Genomic DNA, 27,987 nt, shown 5'->3' with positions numbered 1-27,987 from the left:
CTGTGCCTCAAGTGGTACAGTGCTGGCCTTGAGCAAAAAGAAACCAGAGACAGTGCTCAGGCCCTGAGTTCAAGCCCCAGGACTGGCAAAAAGAAAAAGTAGAGCTATACCCACTACCATTAAAAAAAGAAAAAGACGGTACAAATGGGTCCAGGAGTCTAAAATAAGAGGTTTTCCACAGTATTTTACTAAAGCAAAGTGAATCCTGTCCCTTAATTATAACCTAAGATAAAGACAGATGTTTTCAACAATTGTTATTTTATGTGGGCATGAGGTTTCTTCTCCCCCCGCCCCTCTTTTTATCCACATGGCATGCCTGGAACATGTGTGCGATCAAAAACACCATAATGAGCCGGGCACTGGTGGCTCACACCTGAAATCCTAGCTACTCAGGAGGCTGAGATCTGAGGATCGCAGCTTGAAGCCAGCCAGGGCAGGAAAGTCCATGAGACTCTTTAAAAAAAAGTTTTTTACTTTCTTGAAATCATCAGTTCTGGAATCATTCTCTTTCTTGCAGTCTGTGTAGTTCTCTTTCTTCAAAGGAAGACATTTTTCATTTATTGGATTTTCTTGCTTTTAGCGTCATAAGAAACTTTTTTTTTCCTTTTCTCCTAACATCAATGCAGGCAAGGGTGGGTGGGTAAAAGGGATGTTTAGCATGTTACATATAGTTGGGTGGGTGGGAGGGTTGTTTGTATTTTTTCCCCCTTTTAATGAATCTTTCTTAATACTGTCCATTAGCTATCATGCCTGGTCAGCAAAAATACTTTCAGTGTAGAATGTATGACTCAGTTTTTGTTTTTAAAAGAGAATAAATGCAGAATTGGATGACACATCACAGAGGCATGTTGCCTGATATTAGACTGACCAAACTCTAATTTTCTGTTATTTCTCCAAGGTAGATCAATAGGATTATGTGCCACCAAAATACCTCCTGGGCTGCAAGAAGCTCACTACAAGCCTGGTTGGGGTGCTATTGCATTCCACTCCGCTGTGAATGGGCATTGCTGTGGCAGTGTGGACCCCAAGTTCCGTGGATGGGTGGAAGATTTTCTCTAACTTTTTGGCAGAAGTGGGTTTGGGTTATTTACACACACCTGTCCCTGACCCTTCCTGTTTTGTTTTGACTCCTAAACCTTGTATGTTAGTATTGCAGGCCTCAGACATGACAGGCAATGAACAGGTAAAGAACCAATGGCAAAGTGTTTAAAGTTCTGTGTTTGCTAACAACCATTTCTGTTTTTCTTTTTGTTATTTTGTTGGTTTTTTTTTTTTTTTTTTGCCAGTCTTGGGGCTTGAGCTCAGTGCCTGAGCACTGTCCTTGGTTTCTTTTTGCTCAAGGCCAACACTACCACTTGAGCCACAGCACCACTTCTGGCTTTTTCTATATATGTGGTGCTGAGGAATCAAACCCAGGGCTTCATGTATGCGAAACAAGCACTCTACTGCTAGGCCATATTCCCAGCCCACCACTTCCAGTTTTGTTTTGTTCTTTTCTGGTGGTTAATTGGAGATAAGTGGTTCATGGACTTTCCTGCCTAGGCTGGCTTTGAACCGGGATTCTCAGATCTCAGCCTCCTGAGTAGCTAGGATTACAGACATGACCCACTCTTGGCCAGCCTCCAAGAGACTGTTATCTCCAATGAACCACCAGAAAACCAGAAGTGGCACTGTGGCTCAAAATGGTAGAGTACTAGCCTTGAGTAAAAGAGCTCCGGGACATTGCTCAGGCCCTGAATTCAAACCCCATGATTGTCTTTCCCCCCATCCCCCCCCCAAAAAAAACCATAATGAAATACTCTTAGAAGCAAGCATAGACTTCCTGAAGATCAATTTATGGGTGTTTTCAGTGACATTAGTATAAATTTGGGGGTATCTAGGTTGACTTTTGCTTCCTAAAAGACCCATACTAAAGCATCGTGAGACTTTCTAGTGTTTTTTTCTGATGGACAGTACACAGGAGTGGGGGGGAGGGAAAAGAGAGAATGATCCCAACCCTAGCTTTGGGAACATTGTAAGGTGGCATGGAAGGCAAGTGACCAAAAAAATACAAATGGAAAGATCAGATTATTTCATATTATACCACAGAGCCATAGGCTAAGTGTGAAAGATTTTCATATCCTAAGTGCAAATAATAAATTCATTTTCTCCTCAAGCTTTTCTAAGGATGTTTCAGTGAGAAGATGAGCTCACAGAGTTATCTAATGGTAACAATTTATTCCCCCCACCCCCCACCCCGGGGCTTGAGCTCTGGGCCTGGGCACTGTCCCGAGCTTCTTTTGCTCAAGGCCAACAGGTACTACTCGAGCCACAGGCTTTTTTTTTGAGTAGTTTACGGGAGATAAGAGTCTCACAGAATTTCCTACCTGGGCTGGCTTTGAACTGTGATCCTCAGATTTCACCTCCTGAGTAGCTAGGATGACAGGCGTGAGCTACTGGCACTGGGCTACTAATTCATTCTTAAAGAATTCCTTGCATGATATCAAAGTAAACACCTCATGATATCAAGTTTATAAGCAGGAAATAGAAGAAATACCAGAGCCAACTGTAAGGACCACATCAAATAAGAAACGGCCTCAAAGTGAACAGGGAGCCGACAGCAAATGTGACACTGACTTCAAAGCCAGAATGCTGGCAAGCTTATCAAAATGCAGCAGTGCCACAGAACCTTCTCTTCCCACGCTGCAAGGCCAAATCACAGGCTGACAGCAATCATTCCAGAGCCTTCTTTCCAAAAACCTGGACCCAGTGGAGCCTTTGAGGAGGAGATCTATGTGTGTGGTTTTCCTTTCATGCCATAAGATTCCGTATTTATGTCTCTTAGGACTCTAATGGATCTCTCTGTGCTTTCTCCAGAGCTAAAAGTCCATAGTCCCTTGTGTTCCTACATTTTCAAATTCTGTGCATTGCTTCTCTCTCTCTCTCTCTCTCTCTCTCTCTCTCTCTGCTGTTTGTTTTCCCCTTAGGGCGTTCTTCACAGAAAGAAATTGGACTTCCTTTATGGAGGAAACCAATGGATAGGTCAAATTATCTCCATTTGGGTTTAAAAAAAAAAAAACCCAACCAAACCAAAGTCCTCCCCTTAAATTGATGGAGGGGGGGTGGAGAAGCACAAAGGCATAGCGAAATTGTCACGTTTCCTCAGACAAAACCTCTCATCTCCTCCTTTCCTCTCGTTATATATAGTGTGCACATATTATATATAATTATCTAATATGTTATGTATAATTTTCTAATATAGATCTCTATATTAGATTGGCTCACACAGTCACAGAAGTTGAAAAGTCTCTCACTAGCCATCTGCAGGCCTGCCTGAGAGGCAAGGAAACGAACGCCTAAGGTGCTCAGTGCCAGAACACAGGAGACTCCGGCTGAGCGAGGCGAGCCGGTGCTGTAACCACTGGCCACAGTCAAAGACCCAAGCGCTCCCTGCAGAGCAGCTCCTGCCAGTCTGTGTTCAAACTTGGAAGAATGTGGTGTGTGATGCCCAGGGACTACAACAGCAGGAAATGCAGCCCCTTGACAAGGTCAAGTGTGTGCCTCAGGGAAAGCCAGCTTCCCCCTTTCCTTTGTCCTGCCATTCCATTGTGGCCTCTATTCTTGTTGAATGGGGCTGCCCGGGGGAAGGGCAAGTCTTCCTTTTTGGCTCAGTTCATTGACTGACAGGCCCAGTCTTCTGAAGTTCACCCTGAAAGATGATTTACTCATTTTCTGGGCATCCTTCAATCCACATTGGTGACTATCCCACGGGAATGAGAAGAACCTTGCTACCAGTCAACCACATAGGAAAGCCTTATAATATTTCCACCATGCCAGGAGGAGCGCTCCAAGCCCAGGTCAGGTGACAACTCCATCAACATCACTCAGACACTAGTTAGAAATTGCAGTTCAGGCTGGGCGCAGGTAATCGTGCCTGTAATTCCTAGCTACTCAGGAGGCTGAGCTCCGAAGATCAGGATTGGAAGCCATGCCAGGTGGGAAAGTCTGAGACTCGTATTTCCAATAAACTACTGAAAGCTTGGAAGTACAGCTGTGGCTCAAGTGGTAGAGTGTGAGCAAAAGGCTCAGGGACAGTGCCCAGGCCCGGCAGTTCAAGTCTCAGTAGTGTCACACACACACACACACACACACACACACACACACACACACCCTAAATTCTTGGCCCCATCCAACTCACTGAACCACAAACTTTAGGAGTGTGCCCAGCTATGTATGATCCTGTGGTAAGCTAAAGTTAGAAATGATGAATCTTCTTCCAACTCACTTTTTCAGCAATCACCCGAAGTGCAGACACTGGCTGCAAAGCTAAATGGTCCTGGTTGATCAGGGTATAAAAGATGCCGATGAAAAAAGCCAGGTACAGGTGGCGCACGCCTGTAATCCTAACTACTCAGGGGGCTGAGATCCGAGGATTGTGGTTCGAAGCCAGCCCAGGCAGACAAATCCTCCATACTCCCATCTCCAGTCCCCCAAAATGCTGGACTATAAATATGGCTCAAGTGGTAACATATTCCTGGGCAAGAAAGCCAAGGAAGTGTGAGTTCAAGCCCCAGAGCCAGTAAACAGACAAACAACGAAAAGAAAAAGGAAAGTTAAAAAGGAAGGAAAGAAAAAGAAAGCCTGATCTTTGAGAATATAATACGCAAGCTTTGTGTCAACACAGTGTAGTTAATATTTCATGACCTAACAGAGCAAATTCCAAAAGTAACCACAGGTCCTTCCCTAAATTAGATTTTTATTATATTGCTCATAAAACTAGTACACAGTAGAAGACATGGGTGTTAAAAATTGTTTGACTGGAACTTTCATACTCATTTCAAAGTGGCTCTCAATACTCACTTGCATTTTCAATGTATGGCACCTACAGTCTTGATTGCTGGGGCCTGGCCCACCAAGCTACTTTAAAACTTCTGAAAAAAAATGTCCCTGTTCGTCCTTTAGGCTTCCAAGTGCTATTAGCCAAACAAAGGCTAAGACATTAAAAACTCTATGGAAAAAAATACAACATTCTTAGAGTTCTTCGTCCTAATGAGGAGCTTTACTGGTTGATACAGCTGCATATAATAAAAAATAGCTTACTTGGGAATATAGAAGAAGTGATCTAATGAAGAGGAGACTGGTTTTGAAATTCACACGTGCCCAACACTACCATGAACGTCACATTAGTTCCAGTGATTCACAGGATTCTGGCTAGGAAAAATTTAGCATCTATTTATGTATGTGGGTGTGAATGTGGGTGTTTATGTTAGTTTGTACTTCAAGAGATTCAGTTGGTGTTTCTCATATATATATATATAATAGCATAGTATACAATATATAGTATACCTGGTATTATATAGTATGTAGTATAATGTATGTACTTTACAGTAATATAGTTATATACTACTATAGATATAATTCATTTCATTATCCAGAAATTTATTTCCTTTCCTTTTTAAAATGTTCTCTAGGGTGGCCATATTAAGTTACAGATACTAAGGACCAAGAAGGGCCAATTCACTTCTCCTTAGGCTTATTTTTACTGGCCCAGTTAAATGAGACTATTCCTTTTTTTTTGGCCAGTCCTGGGCCTTGGACTCAGGGCCTGAGCACTGTCCCTGGCTTCTTCCCGCTCAAGGCTAGCACTCGGCCACTTGAGCCACAGCGCCACTTCTGGCCGTTTTCTGTATATGTGGTGCTGGGGAATGGAACCCAGGGCCTCATGTATATGAGGCAAGCTCTCTTGCCACTAGGCCATATCCCCAGCCCCAAAATGAGACTATTCCTACCAATAGTTTTTTTTTCTTTTTTTTCAACCTCAAAGGGATCTCATCAGGATTGCAGGCATAACATGCATTCAGAAATCTGTACCAATTAGGTACAATATCAATCATAGTGTAAAAATTTCATATTAGGAAAAGCGGGGGGAATAACCATTTTGCTTCTGTACTTTCTAGTAAAGTAGCAATTTTTGCATGTTCTTACACAATTCTTCCCCATTTCTACTGCTCCTTCCTTTTTTCTTTTCTTTTTCTTTTTTTTTTTTTTTTTTTTTTGGTCACTGTTGTAGGAAGCAGAGCTGACTCCATCTTGATTAGGGAAACATGGTAGCAAATGTTAAAATGAAGTAAAATATTAGGTCAACCTGACCCCCAAATTCTGCTTCTGTAAATGGCTTGCTTAACTCATTTGTTGCTTGCTCTACCCCCCTGTGTCAACCCCCTACATCTGTGCTATGCGTTTACCTTCATAAACCCCAGCTTGAGGACTGTTAGTTGTCATAGTATTAGCTCCCGAGTCTGCACTGTGTCCCTGGCCGGTCAGCCTGCTTTTTTACTGTCACAGTTTCAGCTCCCAAGTCGGTGCTGCGTCTCTGGCCAGTCAGTTCGCTTTTTTTTTTGCCAGTCCTGGGGCTTGGACTCAGGGCCTGAGCACTGTCCCTGGCTTCTTTTTGCTCAAGGCTAGCACTCTGCCACCTGAGCCACAGCGCCACTTCTGGCCATTTTCTGTATATGTGGTGCTGAGGAATCGAACCCAGGGCCTCATGTATACGAGGCAAGCGCTCTTGCCACTAGGCCATATCCCCAGCCCGTCAGTTCGCTTTTTGCTTCCCCAATAAATCCATCTTTTTGCTTGAGACTGTCTCTGAGTAGTGAACTCTGTCTCCTCCCTCAAACCCCATAACAGTCAGTACTGGGGCTGGAACTCAGGGCTCTTTTTACTCCAGGCTAGCACTCTACCACATGAGCCACAGCGCCACTTTCAGTTTTCTGGTGGTTCATTGGAGAAAACAGTGTCATGGACTTTCCTGCCTGGGCTGACTTTGAACCATGATCCTCAGAACTCAGCTTCCTGAGTAGCCACTAGGCTACTCATAGGCGTGAGCCACTAGCGCCTGCCTGGCTGTTCCCTCTTTTCTTGCTATGATGAGGATTTATCTGGTTCTGGATGATTTCTCCCTCCTATTCTTGTATCTCAGGATCAGGGCTAAATCCTAACAGCTAAAGAAGACTTTTCTAAGTTGAGACACCTAGCAATCATCCATCCTATTATGCCTGAAATCAATATACATGATCACTAAGGGAGATAGGCCAAGAGTAGTGCAAGTCCGAGTTGCACAACTGATCAGAAGCTGAGTTCATTGCCTTTGCAACAATTGCTTGTATTCATGAAAAAAAAAATGCTGCTCAGAGTCTTTAGTGAAGCCATTGGAGTTTGAAACAAAGTCAGAGAGAAAAGTAGGTAACAAGCATTTGTAATACAGGGTTTATGATCACGGTTTATTTCCCCTTACAATTTTCATTGTGCAGACTTAAATACACAGCTTGTAAGTGTCAAACAACTGAGCTTCTGACTGGCCATTTAACTAAGGGATGGTGGCACAGTGGGAAAAGCATGATGTTTATTTAGTAGCTATAAGACCAGGATTAGGCAAAAGGTCTAACTTATTTGAGTCTCTGTTGCTCATTTACAAAACAAGGCTATTGTCCCTCATCTAATACTGGACAATGCCTAGCACCAAGTAGATGCTCAATACATAGGTGCTACCAATAACACAAGAAGTGATATTGTCACACTTAGAGTCCCTGTTTTCTTTCTTAGCCATGGGGCTTCAACTCAGAGCCTAGGCACTGTCCCTTGAGGTTTTTTTTTGCTCGAGTCTAGCGCTCTACCTCATTGAGCCCTAACTCCACTTCCGGTTTTCTGGTGGGTTCCTTGGAGGTAAGAATCTCAAGAGTCACACAGACTTTCCTGCTAGGATGGACTTTGAACTGTGATCCTTGGATCTTAGCCTCCTCAGTGGCCAGGATTATAGGTGTGAGCCACCACCTGGGCTGGGTTTAGTATTTCTTTATATTAACAATCATGTAAAAGTCTTTTAAGACTGGCATTTATCTCGTCTCTTAGAGTTAAACATAATCCATCTGGGGAAACACAAATAAAGCCAAAGCTACCAGAGGTCTGCTAAGTACAGCTAAGGCCTTATAAAACTGGGAGCTGGGCTGGGGATATAGCCTAGTGGCAAGAGTACCTGCCTCCGATACACGAGGCCCTAGGTTCGATTCCCCAGCACCACATATACAGAAAACGGCCAGAAGCGGCGCTGTGGCTCAAGTGGCAGAGTGCTAGCCTTGAGCGGGAAGAAGCCAGGGACAGTGCTCAGGCCCTGAGTCCAAGGCCCAGGACTGGCAAAAAATAAAAAAAATAAAAAATAAAACTGGGAGCTCTTTATTCCAAGGGAGATGCTAAGATTCCTACCTTCCAAGGCTGTATCATATCCTAAATATCTAGGAACCTGGAAGCAACTACTGGGTGACAAGTAAGGAATGCTGGAACATTAAACCCTGGGAAGAGAGCTTGCATTCCACTAAAGAGACAACGCCATCTCCATCAGACACTTAGAAAACACTTCAAGAATGAATGCGGCTGTAGGTTTTTGTAACTGGCCAGCCTGCAGACCTCTAGCGACCCAATAAAGAAAAAAATAAAGTAAAAAAAAATAAGAGAAGGACTGAGGTTGGTCAGCCCTTGCCTCTTGTTTGCATATTACCTTATTTGTCAGAAGGCAGCTCAATGCACTGAGTAAGCCAGAGGACTGGAAGCATTTTCCAGCTCTACAGTGTAATTAGTCTCCGGGCAAAGAGGGCTCAACATGGGAAAAGCTAGAGTAAAAAGGCAAAGTGATTCCTTATAAAAGTCTTCTATATAAAGATCCTGTCTTTACACACACACATACACACACACACACACACACACACCAAAAACCATCATGTACCTCTGGAATTTCTATCACCACACTTGTCTCCCATGCAATAAACATTCAAAATTCTTGAAAAAGGACAAAGGACCTCCAGTCTGGCTATTAAATGCCATTAGTTGCTTCTTTATAAACAACTGACTGCCTATTGATTGCCAGGCTAGAATGGATTGTGTTGGTCTTACCAGACTGGAAGCCCTCTCAATTCAATGCATTTACTTAGTGATCACCTTGGATTTACATGATTAGGTAGCTCTTTTATATATAAAGATGAATTTCTCCTTTACTGTAAATGTCACATTTCACTGCCCTAAGATGTCATGCAAACATTCAGTCACCACCATAACAACAAAATTCCTGAGAAATCTCTACACAAGCTACAAATCATACTCTTCAACCTGTTAGGAAAACTGAAGGAGTTATGCTCTTATCTTTTTTTTTTTTTTCTGTTAGTCATGTTGAACTCATGACTTTGAGCCACAGAACCACTTCTGGTTTTCTGGTGGTTCACTGAAGATAAGAGTCTCAAGGACTTCCTTGCTGAGGCTGGCTTTGAACTGCGATCCTCAGACCTCAGCCACCTGAGTAGCTAGGATTACACATGTGAATCACCCGGCATTTGGCCTAGTGAATAAGTTTTGAGTAAGTTTACTTCTCAAGGGAAATGGGCTCAGGATATCCATTCCAAATGAAAAATCAGTCTCGGTGTTTAGTGAGACCCCAGGAAAGCTCTGCATAGGGAAAAGTAAATTGGAAGACATCTTAATATTCCAAATGCTAAACTTGGTGTGCATTTATCAGATGACTTCACATATACAATTCCTCATAGTCTTATCTGTTCATGACCTCAAATTAAGAAAAAGGTCAGAATATCAAATTGCATAATCAATTATGATTGATTCCATGAATGATATGGGAATCTATGACTGGATTTCAGTTGCATATAAGTACACGTTGTATCTATAGCTATTACAAAAAAAGATGAGGCATATACAATGGTGCCGGGGATCAAGAGCAATTTTTTTTTGGTGGGGGTGGGGTGCTGTTACAGGGTTTGAGGGAGGAGATTCCACGTCCTTCCAAGAGTCCACCACTCAGAGACAGTGTCAGGCAAAAAAGATGGATTTATCGGGGAAGCAAAAAGCGAACTGACTGGCCAGTTAAGCAAGCCATGTACAGAAGCAGAATTTGGGGGTCAGGTTGACCTAATAATCAAGATGGAGTCAGCTGTACTCCCTACAACAGTGCCAGTCCTGGGGCTTGAACTCAGGGCCTGGGTGCTGTCTCTATACTTTTTCTTTCAAGGCTAGTGTCTACGACTTGAGCAACAGCTCCACTTGTCTTTTGTGGGTACTTAATTGGGGATAAGAATCTCATGCACTTTCTTGTCCAGGCTGGTTTCGAATTACCATCCTCAGATCTCAGCCTCTTGAATAGGTTAGGGATTACAGGTGTGAGCCACAGGTGGCTGGTAAGGCTACCATTTTTGCATTCCACTTGTGAGTAAGAGCATACAGTATTTGTCTTTCTGTGCCTAATTTCACTTACTATATTGTCTAGGTCAATCCATAATATCGCAAAAGACAAGATTGAAGCCGGGTTCAGGTGACTCATGCCTGTAATCCTACCTACTCAGGAGCTAAGATCTGAGGATGGTGGTTCAAAGCCAGCCCAGGCAGGATACATCTGTGAGACTCTTATCTCCAATGAACCACTAGAAAACTGGAAGTGGTGCTATGGCTCAAAATGATAGAGAACTAGTCTTGAGTGGAAAAAGCTCAGGGACTTTGCCCAGGCCCTAAGTTCAAGTTTCATGGCCACCAAAACCAAAACCAAAACAAGCAAACCAAAAAAACCACCCAAAAAACAAATGACAGATTTCATCCATTTCTATGGCTGAACAGTATTCCAAGGTCTGTTTCCTTTGTCTGTGCATCAATTGATGGACACTTACAGTGGAGTCCCATATATGAATGGCTATTGTGGATAATACAGTGACGGATATGTGTGTGCCAGTGTCTGACACATTGATTTTATTACCTATAGTATACACCCAGCAGTGGGACCACTAGGTCTTATGGCACATTTTTAATTTGAGGAGAAAACTCCATATCGTTTTTCCCCAATGGCTAGGCTAATAAAGGTTTTTCTTTCTCCATAATGACATGCTATAGGAAGAAAAATAATATTTCTTCATGCTCTTAAAGAAATCTTATTTCCCAATATTCAGTACAATCATTGGAGGCCACAATGTACTTTACTGCCTTTTCCAAGCTGTCTACCATGAATAGTGACACTTAATAAAAATGTTATTTTTTTAAACACCAAAGTGATTCCTGCATTTTTTAAATAAAAAAGTACAATGTTTTTCTAAAATGTATTCCTTACTGTAGCAACTGAAAAATGACAGGTAGGAAGAAACTACCCATAATTCCACAGCTGTAAGCACCAATACCTTATTAATTTCCTTCCCATCTAGTTCCTATAAAAATATATATTGTCACATCACTGACATCAAACTGTATTTACATTGCTTCTTCACATAAGACACAGTATTTCCTATATGATTACCATTGTTTTAGCTGTCGTTGGGGGTGGGAGAGTAATGAGATCCAAGGGGCCAGGGACTCAGGGCCTGGGTGCTGTCCCTGCAGTCTTTGGCTCAAGGCTATCAGTCTACCACTTGAATCACAGTGTGTTTGTTGGAGATCAGAGTCTTACAGATTTTCTTGCTTGGGATGGCTTTGAACCATGATCCTCAGATCTCAGCCTCCTGGGTAGCTAGGATTATAGGCATGCATGGGCCACCAGTGCCTAGCTAAACACATCATTTTAAATAACTGCATGCTATGACATCATATGATCAAGTCACAATTCAATCATCATTGTGGGGCATTTAGACTTATTTCCAATTTTTTACTATGATAAATAAAGCTGTGATGAACACCCAAATAATATTTAATATAAGTCTTTAGGCAGATCTTTCTCTCCTTAGGTTACATATCTGCAAGTAGAGTTATTGAATCAAACGGTATGAACATATTCCAAACTTCTGACACTTTGCAGTTACTTGCCCCTGGTCTCCCCTTGTGTCTAAGCCATATTTATTTCTACCATTCTTATTGTTCTGCTGATTCTTGCAAGAGGGATGGTAGAAATGGGTGGAAGGGGCTCGGAGTGTGGCTTAGTGGTAGAATGCTTTCCTAGCATGCATAAGGCCCTCAGTTCGATTCCTTAGTACCACATAAATAAAAAAGTAATAATAAAATTACTTAAAAAAAGAAAAAAATGGGTAGGGGGCTGGGAGTATGGCCTAGTGGCAAGAGTGCTTGCCTCCTACACATGAAGCTCTCAGTTGGATTCCCCAGCACCACATATATGGGAAACGGCCAGAGGGGGCGCTGTGGCTCAGGTGGTAGAGTGCTGGCCTTGAGCAAGAAGAGGCCAGGGACAGTGCTCAGGCCCTGAGTCCAAGGCCCAGGACTGGCCAAAAAAAAAAAAAAAAGAAAGAAAGAAATGGGTAGGAATGATAAGATAAGAAAGGCTTGAAAAACCTTACTCCATCAGTTGCACTCTATGCTAGATCAAATAAACCCTTTCACTGCCTGGATGAAAAGTGCTTAGAGCTCCCTCCACCAACCAGATAGCCACTGCCAGAGCCATGATTGGTCACACTTCAGGCAACTCAAGAAGAGAACCAAGTCAGGCGCCAGAGGCTCACGCCTATAATCCTAGCTACTCAGGAGGCTGAGATCTGAGGGTCCCAGTTGGAAGCCAGCCCAGGCCAGAAAGTCCGTAAGACTCTTATCTCCAGCAAACTACTCAGAAAAAATCCAGAAGTAGCACTGTGGTTCAAGTGGTAGACTGATAGCCTTCAGCAAAAGAGCTCAGGGACAGCACCTAGACCCTGAGTTCAAGCCCCAAGACCAAAAACAACAACAAAAAGAAGACAAGTCATGCACTGGTGGCTCAGGCCTATAATCCCAGCTACTCAGCAGGTAGAGATCTGAGGATCCTGGTTCAAAGCTAATCCTGGCTGGAAACTCTGAGACTCATCTCCCAGTGAACCACCAAAAAGCTAGAAGTGGAGCTGTGACTCAAGTGGTAAAGGATCAGCCTTGAGCAAAACAGGGAAGGGACATTACCCTGGCCCTGTGGCCAGGCCTTAGTACCAGCTCATAAAGAAAAGAAAGGTTAGTTTTATGGTCAACAAGTAAGCCAAATTATCTTGAATTCTCCTGATGCCTGACCATAAGTATTATTTAACTGCATGGATGTATTATCTTTTTGCATAGCCATAATTAATAAAGGCCTCGTTGGAGGTGTGCAGCTAGAAAGTATGTCACAGAAATGCATAGTATGGATTGGTTTCTTGGCACTGTCCCCCCCTCCCCCTTTTTTGCCAGTCCTGGGCCTTGGACTCAGGGCCTGAGCACTGTCCCTGGCTTCTTTTTGCTCAAGGCTAGCACTCTACCACTTGAGTCACAGCGCCACTTCTGGCCGTTTTCTGTATATGTGATGCTGGGGAATTGAACTCAGGGCTTCATGTATATGAGGCAAGCACTCTTGCCACTAGGCCATATTCCCAGCCCTCCCTTTGCTTTTTCATACCTCTACTTTCAGCTATTTGGTGGTTAATCAGAGAGAGGAGTCTCATGGACTTTCCTGCCCAAGATGTCTTCAAACAGGGATCTTCAGATTTCAGCTATAATTACAGGCATGAGCCAATGGCACCTGGTGTGAATTGGTCTCTTGGATTTCTCCCATTGAGGCATTGTACGAATTGTGTGGCTACAGAACGCTAGACAGTAACTCGCTGTCAGAGTACTACTGAAGTCCAGAGAAAAGCCATGCAACATCCTTCTAAATCGTGTGAATGGTTTTGGATTTAGTTGTTATTTCCTCCTACAATTGAATCTTGTTTTCCTCATATATGAAAAAGACTGAAAAGCATGGGTATTTTGTTAGCATTCTTATGAAACTTGATAAGAATCACAACTTACAGTAATCAAATCAAGAGCTCAACAAAAAGTACATACAGTTCCCCCTCTCTCTTTTGTTTTGGTCAGTCATGGGGCTTGAACTCAGGGCTCTTTTGCTCAAGCCTATTCCTCTACCACGTTTAGTTACAGCACCATTTCTGGTTTTCTGGTGGTTCATTGGAGAGTAGAGTCTCACAAACTTTCCTTCCCTGACTGGCTTTGAACTGTGATCCTCAGATCTCAGACTCCTGAGTGGCTAGGATGACAGGCATGGGCCACCAGACTCCAGCCTTATTTGTCCTTTAAGCTAAGCAGAATGTGTGTGCCCACTATCATTCGTGAGACTATGGGGTCCAATGCAGTTGGCTCATTGAGTCTCCTCTCCACAAGGCATTCTCCTACCAGCTTAAAGAAGCGATGACCAATATAAACATCAAACAAAACACTTTCCATCAGCTAAGTCTGTGAGACGCTAGGAAACAAGAGAGTTTGAGGGCTTAAGAGAAGGCTAGGTCCTCTGCTTTACATAGCCATGTTGAGAGACAGGATGGACAATGATTTCTTTTATTTGCATCTTCAGTGAATGCTGAAAATGTCTGCTATTATTGAAGCTAACAAGCTGTAGGCTCATGGGTGGGTTTTCAAAGACCTAGTGCAAGTAGCTGAGGGTTAAGAAATGATAGGAGAAAATAGAGGCTATCCTACATACAGATGGCTAATTATCATCTTGGAAGACCTTTCACGAAAGCAGCTGGTTTGAAAGGCTCACAGAATTTTTAGAATTGAAAGGGTTTTTACAGAGACATCCAGCTCAACCCAGTCATTTTAGTGATGGGAAAACTGAGATCCACTTCATTTGCCTCTGAGCCACAGAAAGTCGCTACAGAACCTGGCTGACAATTCATTGTTCTGTCTCTAACCGAAGGGTACTCAATTTGCTCCTAAAGGACAAGTTTGAAGACTCTGCTCAACAGACAGACTTCAAACAGTTTTATTACATTAAGATTGCTTTTACCTTACAAAATATCTAGCAAATGATTTGATTAAAGGGGGTTGTTTAGTTCTTCTAGATGTAACATCATTTTTATTATGCAATTCAGAAACCTATTTCACACAGTGGCTCTAACTCGCTTAACCTTATTTGGGTTTTTGAATATCACTATGCTTCTTTAAAAAACAAAACAATTAAGTCTCTTACAAAATGCCAAACATTTTGGGGGTGGGTGTTTAGGCAGTGATTCCTCCCAAACCAGATTATGTCCCACTTCTATTATTTGTATTTCTTTTGCCAAGTAATTCTCCCCCCAACCCCCCCCTTAACAGACTTTTGCCTCATTAGCATATTCATGAGCCAACCCATTCAGCTAAGTTAATTAGAAGTTTTACTACCCAAAAATTCCACTACTGGCCAATAGGGGGGAGCAGCTAGCTCTGTGACCATCAAGCCCTGGCTGTATATGTCTCTTCATTCTAAATTAACAATGGATTTCAAAAACAGTGTACTGTAGAAAAACATAGAAGCAAGGCCTTAAATTCAGAGGCACCTATTGAAAGCACAGGAAACACGGGAAATTTGTAAGAGGAGATAGGAAGATAATGGGGGAAAAAAGTATTCTCTTGTTATTTCACCTAGCTCTGAACACACACGTGCACACATACATATAATCATAAAGGAGCTGGAAGAAGGATTTGCTCCTCAAATCTGTTGGTTTTAATGTCCAGTTTTCAAAGCCCAGAGCTGGCATGAGAATCGGATCATCTAGAATAATTTCTGGTAATGGCAAGCAAGCCCAGAAAGTAAGAGGCTTATGATAATGTCAGCACCCTTGCCTTAGGAAGTGCACCTTAGATGCTGCTTGCTCCAGTGGTTTATTCTTCTGCTGGGCCTAGGCCGTGAACTCAGGGCCTCACATGCTTGTTTGCCTTTTTGGCTCAAGGTTGGTGGTGCTCTACCACTTAAGAGGTACATCTCCACTTCTGGCTTTCTCCTGGTTCATGGAGATAAGACTCCATGGACTTTCCTGCTGGGGCTAGCCTTGAATTGTGATCCTCAGATCTCAGCCTCCTGAGTAGCGAGGATTACAGGTACGTGAACCACCAATACTTGGCTCTAATATATTTCTGTGTCATCGATTTCCTCACTGAAGGTCCCTGGCTGTCTTTGTGCAACTTTGGCTGCCTACTTGGTTCCTCGGCCGCCATCTTGTTGCTCCCTCCAACCCTTCCTGTCTTCCCTTTGCTTTTATAAGTGACCAATTCCTTGACAACAGCACCTACCAATGAATTTGCATTTCTGAGACTTGAGACACCCGCGGTTAAAGCACTTTTACTCTTCATACTTGATTTTAGATCTTGAGAGTGTTGGCAAGGTGATAGTAGTCTTAAAAATCAACTGATTAATGTCAGGGTGCCAGAAGCTTACTCCTGTAATCTTAGCTACTGTGGAGGCTGACATCTGAGAATCAGTGGTTCAAAGCCAGCCTGAGGAGGAGAGTCCATGAGACTCTTTGTCTCCAGTGAACCACCAGCAAACCAGAAGTGGAGCTGTGTGCTAGCCTCGAGCAAAAGAGCTCAGGGACAGCACCCAGGTCTTGCGTTCAAGCCCCACTACCAACTAAAAAAAACCAAAACCAAACAAACAAACAAAAATTTCAAAGAATTCCAGCTGTTCAGATCCCCAAAGACATTTCAGCTTCACACACACACACAAAGGTTAATTGGTGCTCATTAACTTCATTGTCTATGCTGTCTTAATCTGTAGTGAGAAGAAACTGGATGTATACCCTACAAAATGAGAAGAGAAGAATGAGGGACAGGTGGGTTGAGAGGGATGGGTGAGAATGTTGAAGGAAGTGATATTGATTAAGATATATTGTATTCATAAACTGCTTTGTAAATTGGCAACCTCTTTGTATAACTACTTCAAGATAAGAAGGGGGAAAAGAAAGAAACTGGAGTTTTATTGTCATGTGGTCTCCTATGGTTGGAAAGTGATAAAGGTACAATTATAATGTATTTATTGAATGTGAGGGGGCTGGGAATATAGCCTAGTGGCAAGAGTGCTTGCCTCGTATATCTGAAGCCCTGGGTTCGATTCCTCAGCACCACATATATAGAAAAGGCCAGAGATGGCGCTGTGGAGAAGCCAGGGACAGTGCTCAGGCCCTGAGTCCAAGCCCCAGGACTGACAAAAAAACAAAAAAGTTAGGGCTGGGAATATGGCCTAGTGGCAAGAGTGCTTGCTTCTTATACATTAAGCCCTGGGTTCGATTCCCCAGCACCACATATATGGAAAACGGCCAGAAGTGGCACTGTGGCTCAAGTGGCAGAGTGCTAGCCTTGAGCAAAAAGAAGCCAGGGACAGTGCTCAGGCCCTGAGTCCAAGCCCAGAACTGGCCAAAAAAAAAGTTATTGAATGTGAGGCCTGGTAAAGAAGGTCAAGAGGAATTGTTTCCCTTTAAAAACAAAACCAAAAACAATGTATGCTAACACTTACTGATAAAGTTTCTCTGTATGGCTTTCTTAAAAAAAAAAAAAAAGAACACAACACATTGGGATCACAGGAGTACTGAAATAAAACCATGGAGAACAGGAAGGGGAAAAAATAGCTAAACCAGCAGGCCTATGGGTAACCACTGCTGTTTCTACTCCACAAACTGACACATCTAATAAGAAGCAGGGTGCTTTGAAGGAGGTGGTCTTGAGCCTTGGAAATAGCTTTATGTCTACCCCATTGTCCTGCTAACAGAAGAGCCATTACTAAAGAACACGATTTTATGTTCCCATGTGAATTTCACGAAGTCTCTGTGTTGTCATTTTTAAGTACCACTATTTCAAGTTTTCAAAGATGTCCATCTAATGATCTTGCTACATTTCCTCCCCAGGGTGAAAGGAAACATTTAAGTTCTTATCTTGAATGAGAAATGTTATAGAGACAAGGACATCATTCTTGCCAGGTAAGGTAGTGCACGCCTGTAAGCCTAGTCCTCCGGAGGCTGAGACAGAAGGATCACAAGTTCTAGGTCAGCCTGGAATACAAAGCAAGGTCCAGGCCCTCCAAACTATAATGATAGGGTGAGGGAAAGGAGGAGGAAAAGAAAATATGCTTTTCAACAGAAATAATAAGAGTTGGGAAGCAGAGACAATAACAATGACTTTGTCAACAACTGTTTCCTGTGGTGTTAGTATATTGCTAATAATCTAACAGGTATAACATGCATATTGAAGTTAATAGATATAGAGAGATATTAATTTATTTACACTTACTCAGGGCAAAGGAAACAAAATGAAGAACAAATAGGTAAAGGGTTAGCTCAGTAGTAGAGAATGGATGGAGCTATAGCTAGCATGTGCAGGGCCTTGGTTCGAATCTCTGCTACTGCAAAAAGGTCAAACAGATGTATGCACAGTTTGAAAAATCAGGCAGGGTCAGTGGTCTATGGTAAAATACATAGACAGTATTTTACAGTTCAAGTTCATTATATATTAAAAATGCTAACCAGGCACGGGTAGCCTATGCCTATAATCCTAGCTACTCAGGAGGCTGAGAACTGAGGATGGTGGTTCAAAGCCAGCTGGGGCAGAAAAGTCCATGAGACTCTTATCTCCAATAAACTACCAGAAAACCAGAAGTGGTGCTGTGGCTCAAGTGATAGAGTACTGGCTCTAGGCTCAGGGACAGAGACTAGGCCCAGAGTTCAAGCCCCACTACAGACCAAAAAAAAAAAAAAAATGCAGTTGTCGTCTAGCCTGGAACCCTGTGTAACACTTAATTAAATGACTTATAAGTTTTAAATAGCAAATCTCAAAAGGAACCTTTGAAATGCAACCTGTTGTAATAATGGAGTTGTGCCTTATCAGCTATGCCAAATCTAATTTAGTCTTCACTGCTCACCATGGTAACCAGCCCTTTGCAGAAATACTCAAAGACATTTCACATCTAGAAAACTTGCCTGGTACTTCTTCGCCACACATAATGTCAAGAAAAGCATGCTTCAAAGGTACTATGTAATTAGAATGGCCTTTTAAAACAGGCACAAAGGAAATCATTCTGATGAAAATTAAATCTACTCACAGCCATCTTCATACGGGGGGGGGGGGGGGGAATGCTAAGGTGTTTGGACCTCATGGGTGTGTGTGTGTGTGTGTGTGTGTGTGTGTGTGTGTGTGTGTGTGTGTGCACTAGTCCTGGGGCTTGAACTCAGGGCCTGGGTGCTGTCCCTATGCTTTTTTGCTCAAGGCTAGTGCTCTACCACTTGAGCCACAGCGCCACTTGCAGTTTTCTGGTGAATTGGAATTAAGAGTTTCATGGGGTTTCTGACCAGGCTAGCTTTGAACCATGGTCCTCAGATCACAGTCTCAAGTAGAGATGATTACTCATGTGAGTCACCAGTAACTGGCCTTATGTTCTCTTTTTTTTAAAGTCTGTTATCTGTAATGTAGCTTCAGCTTTCTTTCTTTTTCTTTTCTTCTCTTTATTTTTTGGTTGGTTGTAGGGCTGGAACTCAGGGCCTGAGTGCTGTTCCTGAGCTTTTATGCTCAAGGCTAACACTTTCCCACTTTGAGCCACAGCACCATTTGTGGTTTTCTGTTGGTTAGCTGGAAGCAAAGTCTCAACAGACTTTCCTGCCTGGCAGGCTTTGAACCATGCTTCTCAGATCTCAGCGTCCTGAGTAGCTAGAATTACAGGTGTGAGCCATGACACCCAGGTTGGTTATTTCTTGACTAAGGACATGAAGGTGTATCCGTGAGAGGCCACATCTAATAACATGATGAATTCGAATGGAGTCCACTGTGGCTTTTCCATAGCAAGATTACACCAAGCTCCCGTTAGGAAGGAGCCTCGAAAGGGAGCCACTTGCTGGTTAGGGCTGCAAAGCTCTTCCACAACTGAGCTTTCATCCTGTGTTCTGTAGAGCTTTGAGGAATTCGACTTGTCTTTGAGAATCCCGTTTGAAATTTAATTTGAAGTCCAGCATCTGCAGAATCTCTGTGTTTTCAACTAAGGCAGCTTGCAGATGCCTGCTTTTCATTAGGAAGTTTTAGGTGTCCCCTGCCTCTAGCCCCCATGGCTTGCATTAACTATATTATGTTGCATTCAGCCAAGGGGTGGGGAATGGGGGAAGGAAAAACATTTAAATGAAACTAATCTAGTCTTTTTAAAAAAAATTATTCCTGTTGACCACGTTTCAATAATGTCTATAATATAGATGCAAGTGCAAAACACAAAAACAAATTCTAGCAACAAAGCCATGTGGTCCAGTTGCCTTATGGTAGCCAGTAAGAAAACCTTTTAGTAGAAGACTTACCCAAAGCTACAACAAAGGAGCTTGAGCCAAGCCCTTTCCCTTTAGTGTGTTTATGAGGCCCAATTGGGCCCCAGACAGTGATCCTTCTACCTCTGTGTCCTGAGTAGCTAGCTGGGCTTATATAGACAGTGCCACGATACTCAGCTCTGAAATAAGGCTTAAGCACATACCATCAAACTTCTTGTACCGGGAAGCAAAGATGGCTTGCAAATGATTGCACTGTTCGCTCACCACACTTTTGAAATCATCTTTACTTTGTAGGCTGTACTTCTCCTCCATCTCTTGAGAGCAACAGGTATAGCCCTGGGGACAGATCTTCAGATGATCACCTAGGGAGATAAAAAGTAGGATTGTCAACCTCTATGATCATTCATCAAGTATAAAAGGAAACGGTTTGACTAGAGTGTACACACTCTGCTTCATTTCAGTGAGAGTGCTATAAAGACCCAGATACCCCATGTATCCAAAATGTGTCATAGTATCTAAACACATTGAGTCTCCTGGGGCGGGGGAGGGGAGAAAATGAGAAACGCAAAGACCTTTCTCATCAGGAGATGATTAGAACACAGGAAAATCAGTGTGGTCAATAAAAGCAGCCCCTTTCAGTATGAAACCCAGTCTGGGTTTGTTTTTTTTTCATCTTTTTTGTTTTTGGTGATGGTCCCATGGCTCGAACTCAGAGCCTGGGCGCTGAGTTTCATTGTGCTCTACCACTAGAGCTATTTCCAGCTTTTTCTATCTAGTTGGTTGGATAAAAGAGTCACACCAGGACTTTTTTCCCTGGGCAGACTTCAAACTGTGAACCGCACATCTCAGCCTCCTGAAGTAGCTAGGATTGCAGATGTGAGCCAGCAGTGCCCAGCTATGGTTTGTGTTTATAAATCTATAGGTTTTCTATATTTGGGAGTTTACACTCCAGGAAAGACTGTCCTTAAAAGAACAAATCATAGGGGCTAGGAATATGGCCTAGTGGCAAGAGTGCTTGCCTCGTATACATGAGGCCCTGGGTTCGATTCCTCAGCACCACATATACAGAAAATGGCCAGAAGTGGCACTGTGGCTCAAGTGGTACAGTGCTAGCCTTGAGCAAAAAGAAGCCAAGGACAGTGCTCAGGCCCTGAGTCCAAGGCCCAGGACTGGCCAAAAAAAAAAAAAAAAAAAGTTGTCATCTTTTTTTTTATTGCTAGTCCTGGGACTTGAACTCAGGGCTCCTGGGCACTATCCCTGAGCTTCTTTTGTTCAAGGATAACACGCTACCACTTGAGCCACAGCAATACTTCTAGCTTTTTCTGGGTATGTGATAGTGAGGAATTGAACCCAGGGCTTCGTGCATGCTAGGCAAGCGCTGTACCACTAAGCCACATTCCCAGACAAATAGATGTACTCTTTACGTAGTGAGACAAACAGAAGAGACACATTTCCCCAGCAGCCGAACCCATGACAATGTCCTTCCCTACATCAAAGTGCATTCTGCTTGTGATTTGCAAGTGAGTGAACGAATGGGTTCTTCTAGAAAGTACCTTGGTCCTCTGTCACCAAGCAAAAATTGTAATACCTCTCCCCTTACAATGGCAGGGCCTGGGCGCTGTCCCTGGGCATTTTTTGAACGCTGGCTCTCTATCAGTTGAACCACAGCTCCACTTCAGACTTTTTGATGGTTCATTGCAGATAAGAGAGTCTTAAGCACGTTCTTGCTCGGGCTGGCTTTGAACCCTGATCCTCAGATCTCAGCCTTCTAAGTAGGTAGGATGATAGGTGTGAGCCACCCATACCTAGGCAGATGTTTGTTTCTTTTAGATTGTCAGAGGCTACAAAAATTCATGATCATTTAGACTGTCTGTCACAGTCCTACAAATGCTGCTGTGATCTGCACTGAATATCCAAGGCAAAATCATTCATGACTTTGTTCGTCTTGTTTTAACGAGGTCCATGAATATAAAAAGGTCTGTTACTACATGTGATCAAAATACATTTCTTAGGGGCTGGGGATATGGCCTAGTGGCAAGAGTGCCTGCCTCAGATACACGAGGCCCTAGGTTCGATTCCCCAGCACCACATATACAGAAAACGGCCAGAAGCGGCGCTGTGGCTCAAGTGGCGGAGTGCTAGCCTTGAGCGGGAAGAAGCCAGGGACAGTGCTCAGGCCCTGAGTCCAAGGCCCAGGACTGGCCAAAAAAAAAAAAAAAATACATTTCTTAGGAAAAAGCCTGCCTCTTGCCCCCCTCTCCAGTGCGCATGCGAAGCCTCACGCATGGACACATGTACATTGACTGCTTTCCGCCCCCCGCCCCCAGTTTGGAAGCTAGAAAATACCAAGAAAGCAGTGAAGAATCATTTACTCCATTGAAAAAAAGGCATTGGACGTTGTGAGGTTTAAATGTTACCCACAGGAATTTTACACTGAGGATACACCCTTCAAAAATCGGGTAAGAGTAATCCAAAGTTTTACTGCTATCCTGCCGAAAAGAATCAGGGCCCGTTTATCCTGGCACATGGACAAAGCCCAGCATGGCTGCGATCTCCACCCATAAACCATCAACTGGGATCTTCAGTCCAATCTCACTAAGACCTGCTTATAAGAGTGTATCTTTGTTTTGGCAATACCTAATAAAAAAATGTTAAAGGAAAAAAAAAAGGCAAAGTGTACACTTTCATCTTAGGGAAAAGCTCTTTCCAGGAAGAGTTAAGTGCAGTGATGAAAGGCTTGCCCCGGGTAAAGGAAGAACACAGGGGTGATCCTTAGCTAATGTTTCTGCTGGCAATGCCATCTTCTTCTTCTAGAAGATTCTCTCACTTCAAGCATCCTACACCCTGGGCCACACAGCCTTGAACACATCCCTTCTTCTGCCTGCATTTATAAATAGCCTTCCTTGAAAATGGAATTTGATCTTTTTCTTCTTCCCCTCCCCTCCCCCAAAGCCCCAAGACACAGGCAGCGTTAAGACAAGCTTGTGAATGAAATCCCAAGACATACTTACTGTGCACTGGGGATTCAATGCCACAATCACTTCATGTCAATGAGAAGTACAAAGAGGCAAAGTGGCACAGACTTACATTTGAACTTCCCATGACATCTGGCTTCTACTAACAATCTCAGAACTTGAGCAACTTTAGTTTGCTCTTTTTTTCCCCCCTTTTCTTTTTCCCACTTGAATATTTCAGGGCAGGGTGTGCGGCTGGATGGTAGAGCACTGTTGGGCATGTGTGAGGCCCTGGTTTACCAGCTCCAGCACCACAAAGAGGAACACGCTTAAAATGAAGACCTTGGAGAATATTTCTACTTTAATCACCCAAATGGTTTCTTTTGAAAACCAAGGAATACATATTATTTGAAAGGCATTCTCCTTTGTGTGTTTTATATTGCTTCTAAAATGCAGTGTGTAAAGGCGACGTGTTTTTTCTTTTCTTCTTCTTTTCCCTTCTTTCTAGAGACCTCTTTTCTTAAGCCTGGTGATCTTCTACACTGCTGATTTATGAGAGAGGACACAGCTTTTCCTTGCAGCTGAGTTGAACTAAAGGAGAACACAATGGAGTTGGGACAGGTCCACAGCGACTATGAGGTAGCACTAGATATAAGAACACTTTTTTACTTTGGTACTAGGGATAGAACCCAGGAAGTTGTACTTGTTAGATAAATGCTTTGCTCCTGAGTTATATCCCAGGGCTGATATGAGAACTTCTTGAATCCACATCCTTCATTCATTAAGAATGATTATTATGGGCTGGGGATATAGCCTAGTGGCAAGAGTGCCTGCCTCGGATACGCGAGGCCCTAGGTTCGATTCCCCAGCACCACATATGCAGAAAACGGCCAGAAGCGGCACTGTGGCTCAAGTGGCAGAGTGCTAGCCTTGAGCGGGAAGAAGCCAGGGACAGTGCTCAGGCCCTGAGTCCAAGGCCCAGGACTGGCCAAAAAAAAAAAAAAAGAATGATTATTATTATGGGGCTGGGAATATGGCCTCGTGGCAAGAGTGCTCACCTCATATACATGAAGCCCTGGGTTCGATTCCTCAGCACCACTTATATAGAAAACAGCCAGAAGTGGTGCTGTGGCTCAAGTGGCAGAGTGCTAGCCTTGAGCAGAAAGAAGCCAGGGACAGTGCTCAGGCCCTGAGTCCAAGGCCCAGGACTGGCACCAAAATAAATAAATAAATAAATAAACTAAAAAAAATGATTATTATGCCACAGGGCTTCGAATGTGGCTTAGTGGTAGAGTGCTTGCCTTGGTATGCATGAAGCCCTGGGTTCGATTCCTCAGCACCACAGAAAAAGCCCAAAGTGGTTCTGTGGCTCAAGTGGTAGGGTAATAACTCAGCACAAAAGCTTAGGGACAGAACTTAAGCCCTAAATTTGAGCCCCAGGACCAGAGCACGTACACACACACACACGTGCATGGGCACACACACACACACACACACACACACACACACACACGAATTATTGTTAGTCAAGCACCAGTGTCTCATGCCTGTAATCCTAGCTAGTCAGGTGGTAGAGATCTGAACATCAGTTTGAATCCACCCTGGGCAGGAAAGTCCACCCCAAACACCCTGGAAGTATTGCTGTGGTTCAAATGATAGACTGCCAGCCTCGGGGATAGGGGTGAGGGTCCTATAGGACCAGGCATTGAGTTCAAAGCCCCATGCTCCCCCACAGAAAATTCTTGGACAGGCCTCAGGATTCCAGCCACAGACTGTTGGGAATGGCAATTCACCAGTCAATAGAGCAGCTCGCTACACAACACTTAGGATGTATAATTGTCAATTATTCCCTGCAAGTATGACCGTGAACACACATACTTTTCCTGTCTCTATCTCTGCTACTCCCTTCAAATCCTCTCACTTGCTTCCCATTCTCTTTTCACACTGCCAATTGTCTTTAAAAAAAACAAAACCCACTCCCCCTCTTAACTGAACATAATATGAAACGGACGGGTTTTTATTTGTTCTACACATTCAGAGTTCCATGTTCTTAATTTAAAAAGCAGGTAAAGTGAGGCCTTTATGGTTTTCTAAGGGAGCACGTAAATTAAGTTGCTTTTTACACATGGCCCTTGATTAGTTTTTTTTTCTTCTCTTTTCTTTGTGGGTCAGTGGCCCTCAATAGGAAAAAAAAAGTCCCTAGGCCTGTCCTAGGAGATTTGGGTAAGATTCAATGAAGCGTGCTTCTAAAGCTTTAACTCTATGGCATTTAAAACAAAACAAAACCAAAAAAAAAAAAAATCAATAGAAAGAACCAAACTTTTTTTTTTCAATCACAGCAGCTCTATGTAATTTCTCTTTAGTTCTTAATATCAATGCCGTAGTTTTGAAAGGTGGACAAAGCCAATCACAATAAATTACTACTGCCCCGTGTATACTGATTTCCCCCCTTTCTTCTTTTTTTAAGCACTTAAAAACAAAGGTTAAAGAAGGCGGCATTGAATATTATGAGAAATCCATTGGATCCTTTAAGGCTGTGGGTTCTTCATTCTAGCTTTCATTTGCCCCTGTCACCCAAGGCTGGTTTTATGTCTTTGAAGACAATGAAGTACAGGTAGCATTCGTGTATTTTCAGGTGGGTTCTTCCACATCGTGGCTACTTTCTCAGGGTAGCCTTCAGCTTATTCATGACTGACTATTCTCAACCATAGTTCGGTTTCTATGTAGTAGTATTCTCAAAATCTTTTTTTCCTTTGCAAATCCAACTAAATGCCACCACCTCACCTCCTACCTCCACCCCCCAATAGTTCTCTCCAAACCTTCTACTTTTCAAGGGGAGGATGATAGGCTTCTAGAGGAATGGTTCATAGAATCCACTAAGGTAGGAAGCTTCCCCGCCCCCGCCCCCGCTTCCTTGCACAAAACAGAGTACATCTGTAGGGATTGCTGCTCCTCCTCTATCTGAAATGGAGGAAATGGCAGCCAGAAGTCATTTTAAGACACTGCCAGAGATTCCAGGCTTGCCTGCACCAGTGTGATTTGGAAAGCACATAGGCCCTGTGCCCAGACTGATTATTTTTTAAGCAAGCAACCGAACACCTTTGGGAAATACAAGTGATATAAATTGGGCCTAAAGGGAAGGGCTGCCATTGGAAATATTTAAGAACAAACTGGACACACTGTTGCACACCTAAGAGATTAATGGTTTTCTATCTCTAGTGCCTCACTTGGGTCGAAGTTCTGGGTGATCTGAAGAGGATATAGAGATGGGGAGGAAAGACATGCCGAGTAGATGAGTGGCGACTGAACAAGGTAGCCAAGGCCAGACATTTAATGTGTCATGAAAAGCAAAGCCAGCGAGGCACGGCTGGCTCACACCTGTCATCCTTGCTACTTAGGAGGCTGAGATCTGGAAATCACGGTGCATGACACTCTTATCTCCAATTCACTACAATTCACTAGAAAACTGCAAGTGGAGCTGTGCTCAAGCACTAGCCTTAAGCAAAGAACTCAAGGACCACACCCAGTACCCGAGTTCAAGCCCTAGGACCAGCATATACATGCATGGAACACATGTGCACACACACGCACACACACACAAAAAGAAAAGAAAGAGCAAAAAGTGTGTGCCCCTAAATGGGATATTTAGACAACAATGATATTAGGGGGCAAATCTAAGAAAAACCACAAAATAATGTGTCTGCAAATGTTTCCACAGCAGTGCCATTGCGAATAGCCAAATTTCAGTTACTAAAGGAACTGCTAAACCAATGTGTTTAGAAATATTACTTAGTCCTAAGAAAGAATAACATTTTTTTTTGCCAGTTCTGGGGCTTGGACTCAGGGCCTGAGCACTGACCCTGGCTTCTTATTGCTCAAGGCTAGCACTCTGCCACTTGAGCCACAGCGCCACTTCTGGCTTTTTCTGTGTAGGTAGCACTGAGGAATCAAACCCAGGGCTTCATGCATGCTACGCAAGCACTCTACCACTAAGCCACATTTCCAGCCCAGAAATAACATTTTAATGACTGTGACTTGGTAGCTAAATGTTAAAAACCTTGGTAACTAAAATGAACTAGTTATCGAATTTCACATTGCACGATTCTATTTCTGCAACAAGCCCAATATTAGTACATCTACATAAAAGTAGATTAAGTAATTAGAGGCTTTAATTTGGGGGGGTTATCTGTGAGGGGATTATTAATAGCTAAAAGGCATAGGGTCTCTTTCTGCAGTGATCTAAAATTGATTTTGGAGATGGGTGCACACCAGAGAGCATATCCAAAACTACTGTACACTAGAAATGGGTGAAGCATTTGTTCTATGAATTATCTCACTCAAACTTTTCACAAGAGGAAAACCAAATGCAATCAAACTGAAGTATGAACTTGCGTTGACAACCATACATTAAGGCCAAGTGTAGTAGTATATACCTGTAACTAAGATTCTTTTGTGAATGCTTTGTAGGAGAGGCTAACATCTGGCCTCAGGATATACAAGGCCTGGAAATTTTGGTAATGAGCCAGGTGCTGGTGGCTCATACCTATATAATCCTTGCTACTCAGGAGGCTGAGATCTGAGGATCACAGTTCAAAGCCAGCCTGGGCATGAAAAATCCCAGAGACTCTTATTTCCAATGAACCACCAGAAAACTCGAAGTGGTGCTGTGGCTCCAAGTGGTAGAGCACTAGTCAAGCAAAAGCGCTCAGGAACAGTGCCCAGGCCCTGAGTTCAAGCCCCATGACCATAAGAACAAAACAAAACACAACTATTTGGTAATATTAGCCTGAGGCCATCTGCCTGTATTGCTAATTTTGTATGATCTACAAATGATGTTATAAATATCCAAATGGCCTTTGGTGGAGAATAGGTTCCCCACCCCGCTAGACTAAAAAGCAAGGGAAACATTTTACTTTCATAACAAGTAAATATTAGAAGAAAAGGTAGAAGCAGATGAGCCCGTGGCTCTTGTCTAAATCCTGCCTACTCAAATGGCAGACATCTGAGGATCGCAGTTCCCAGGCAGCCTGGGCAGGAAG

The 27,987-nt window shown here is 43.1% G+C and overlaps 1 protein-coding gene and 1 long non-coding RNA gene across 2 annotated transcripts in view; one reads left to right on the top strand and one right to left on the bottom strand.

Annotated features, from left to right (window-relative positions):
* Gpc4 (glypican 4) overlaps nt 1-27,987 on the bottom strand; it is a 114,240-nt gene that overhangs the window by 26,109 nt on the left and 60,144 nt on the right. The window contains exon 2 of the mRNA XM_048336749.1: nt 20,198-20,356. Within this exon, the coding sequence (XP_048192706.1) occupies nt 20,198-20,356 (159 nt within the window). The remainder of the gene's footprint in view (nt 1-20,197; nt 20,357-27,987) is intronic.
* LOC125344144 lies at nt 55-27,961 on the top strand. The gene is made up of 3 exons (XR_007209416.1): nt 55-98; nt 8,459-8,469; nt 27,700-27,961. It is a non-coding gene; the product is annotated as an uncharacterized LOC125344144 (long non-coding RNA).

The sequence above is a fragment of the Perognathus longimembris genome, chromosome 28 (genome assembly GCF_023159225.1).
Source record: "Perognathus longimembris pacificus isolate PPM17 chromosome 28, ASM2315922v1, whole genome shotgun sequence".
In the NCBI taxonomy this organism is placed as follows: domain Eukaryota; kingdom Metazoa; phylum Chordata; class Mammalia; order Rodentia; family Heteromyidae; genus Perognathus; species Perognathus longimembris.
This window is presented reverse-complemented; position numbering and strand designations above follow the sequence as displayed.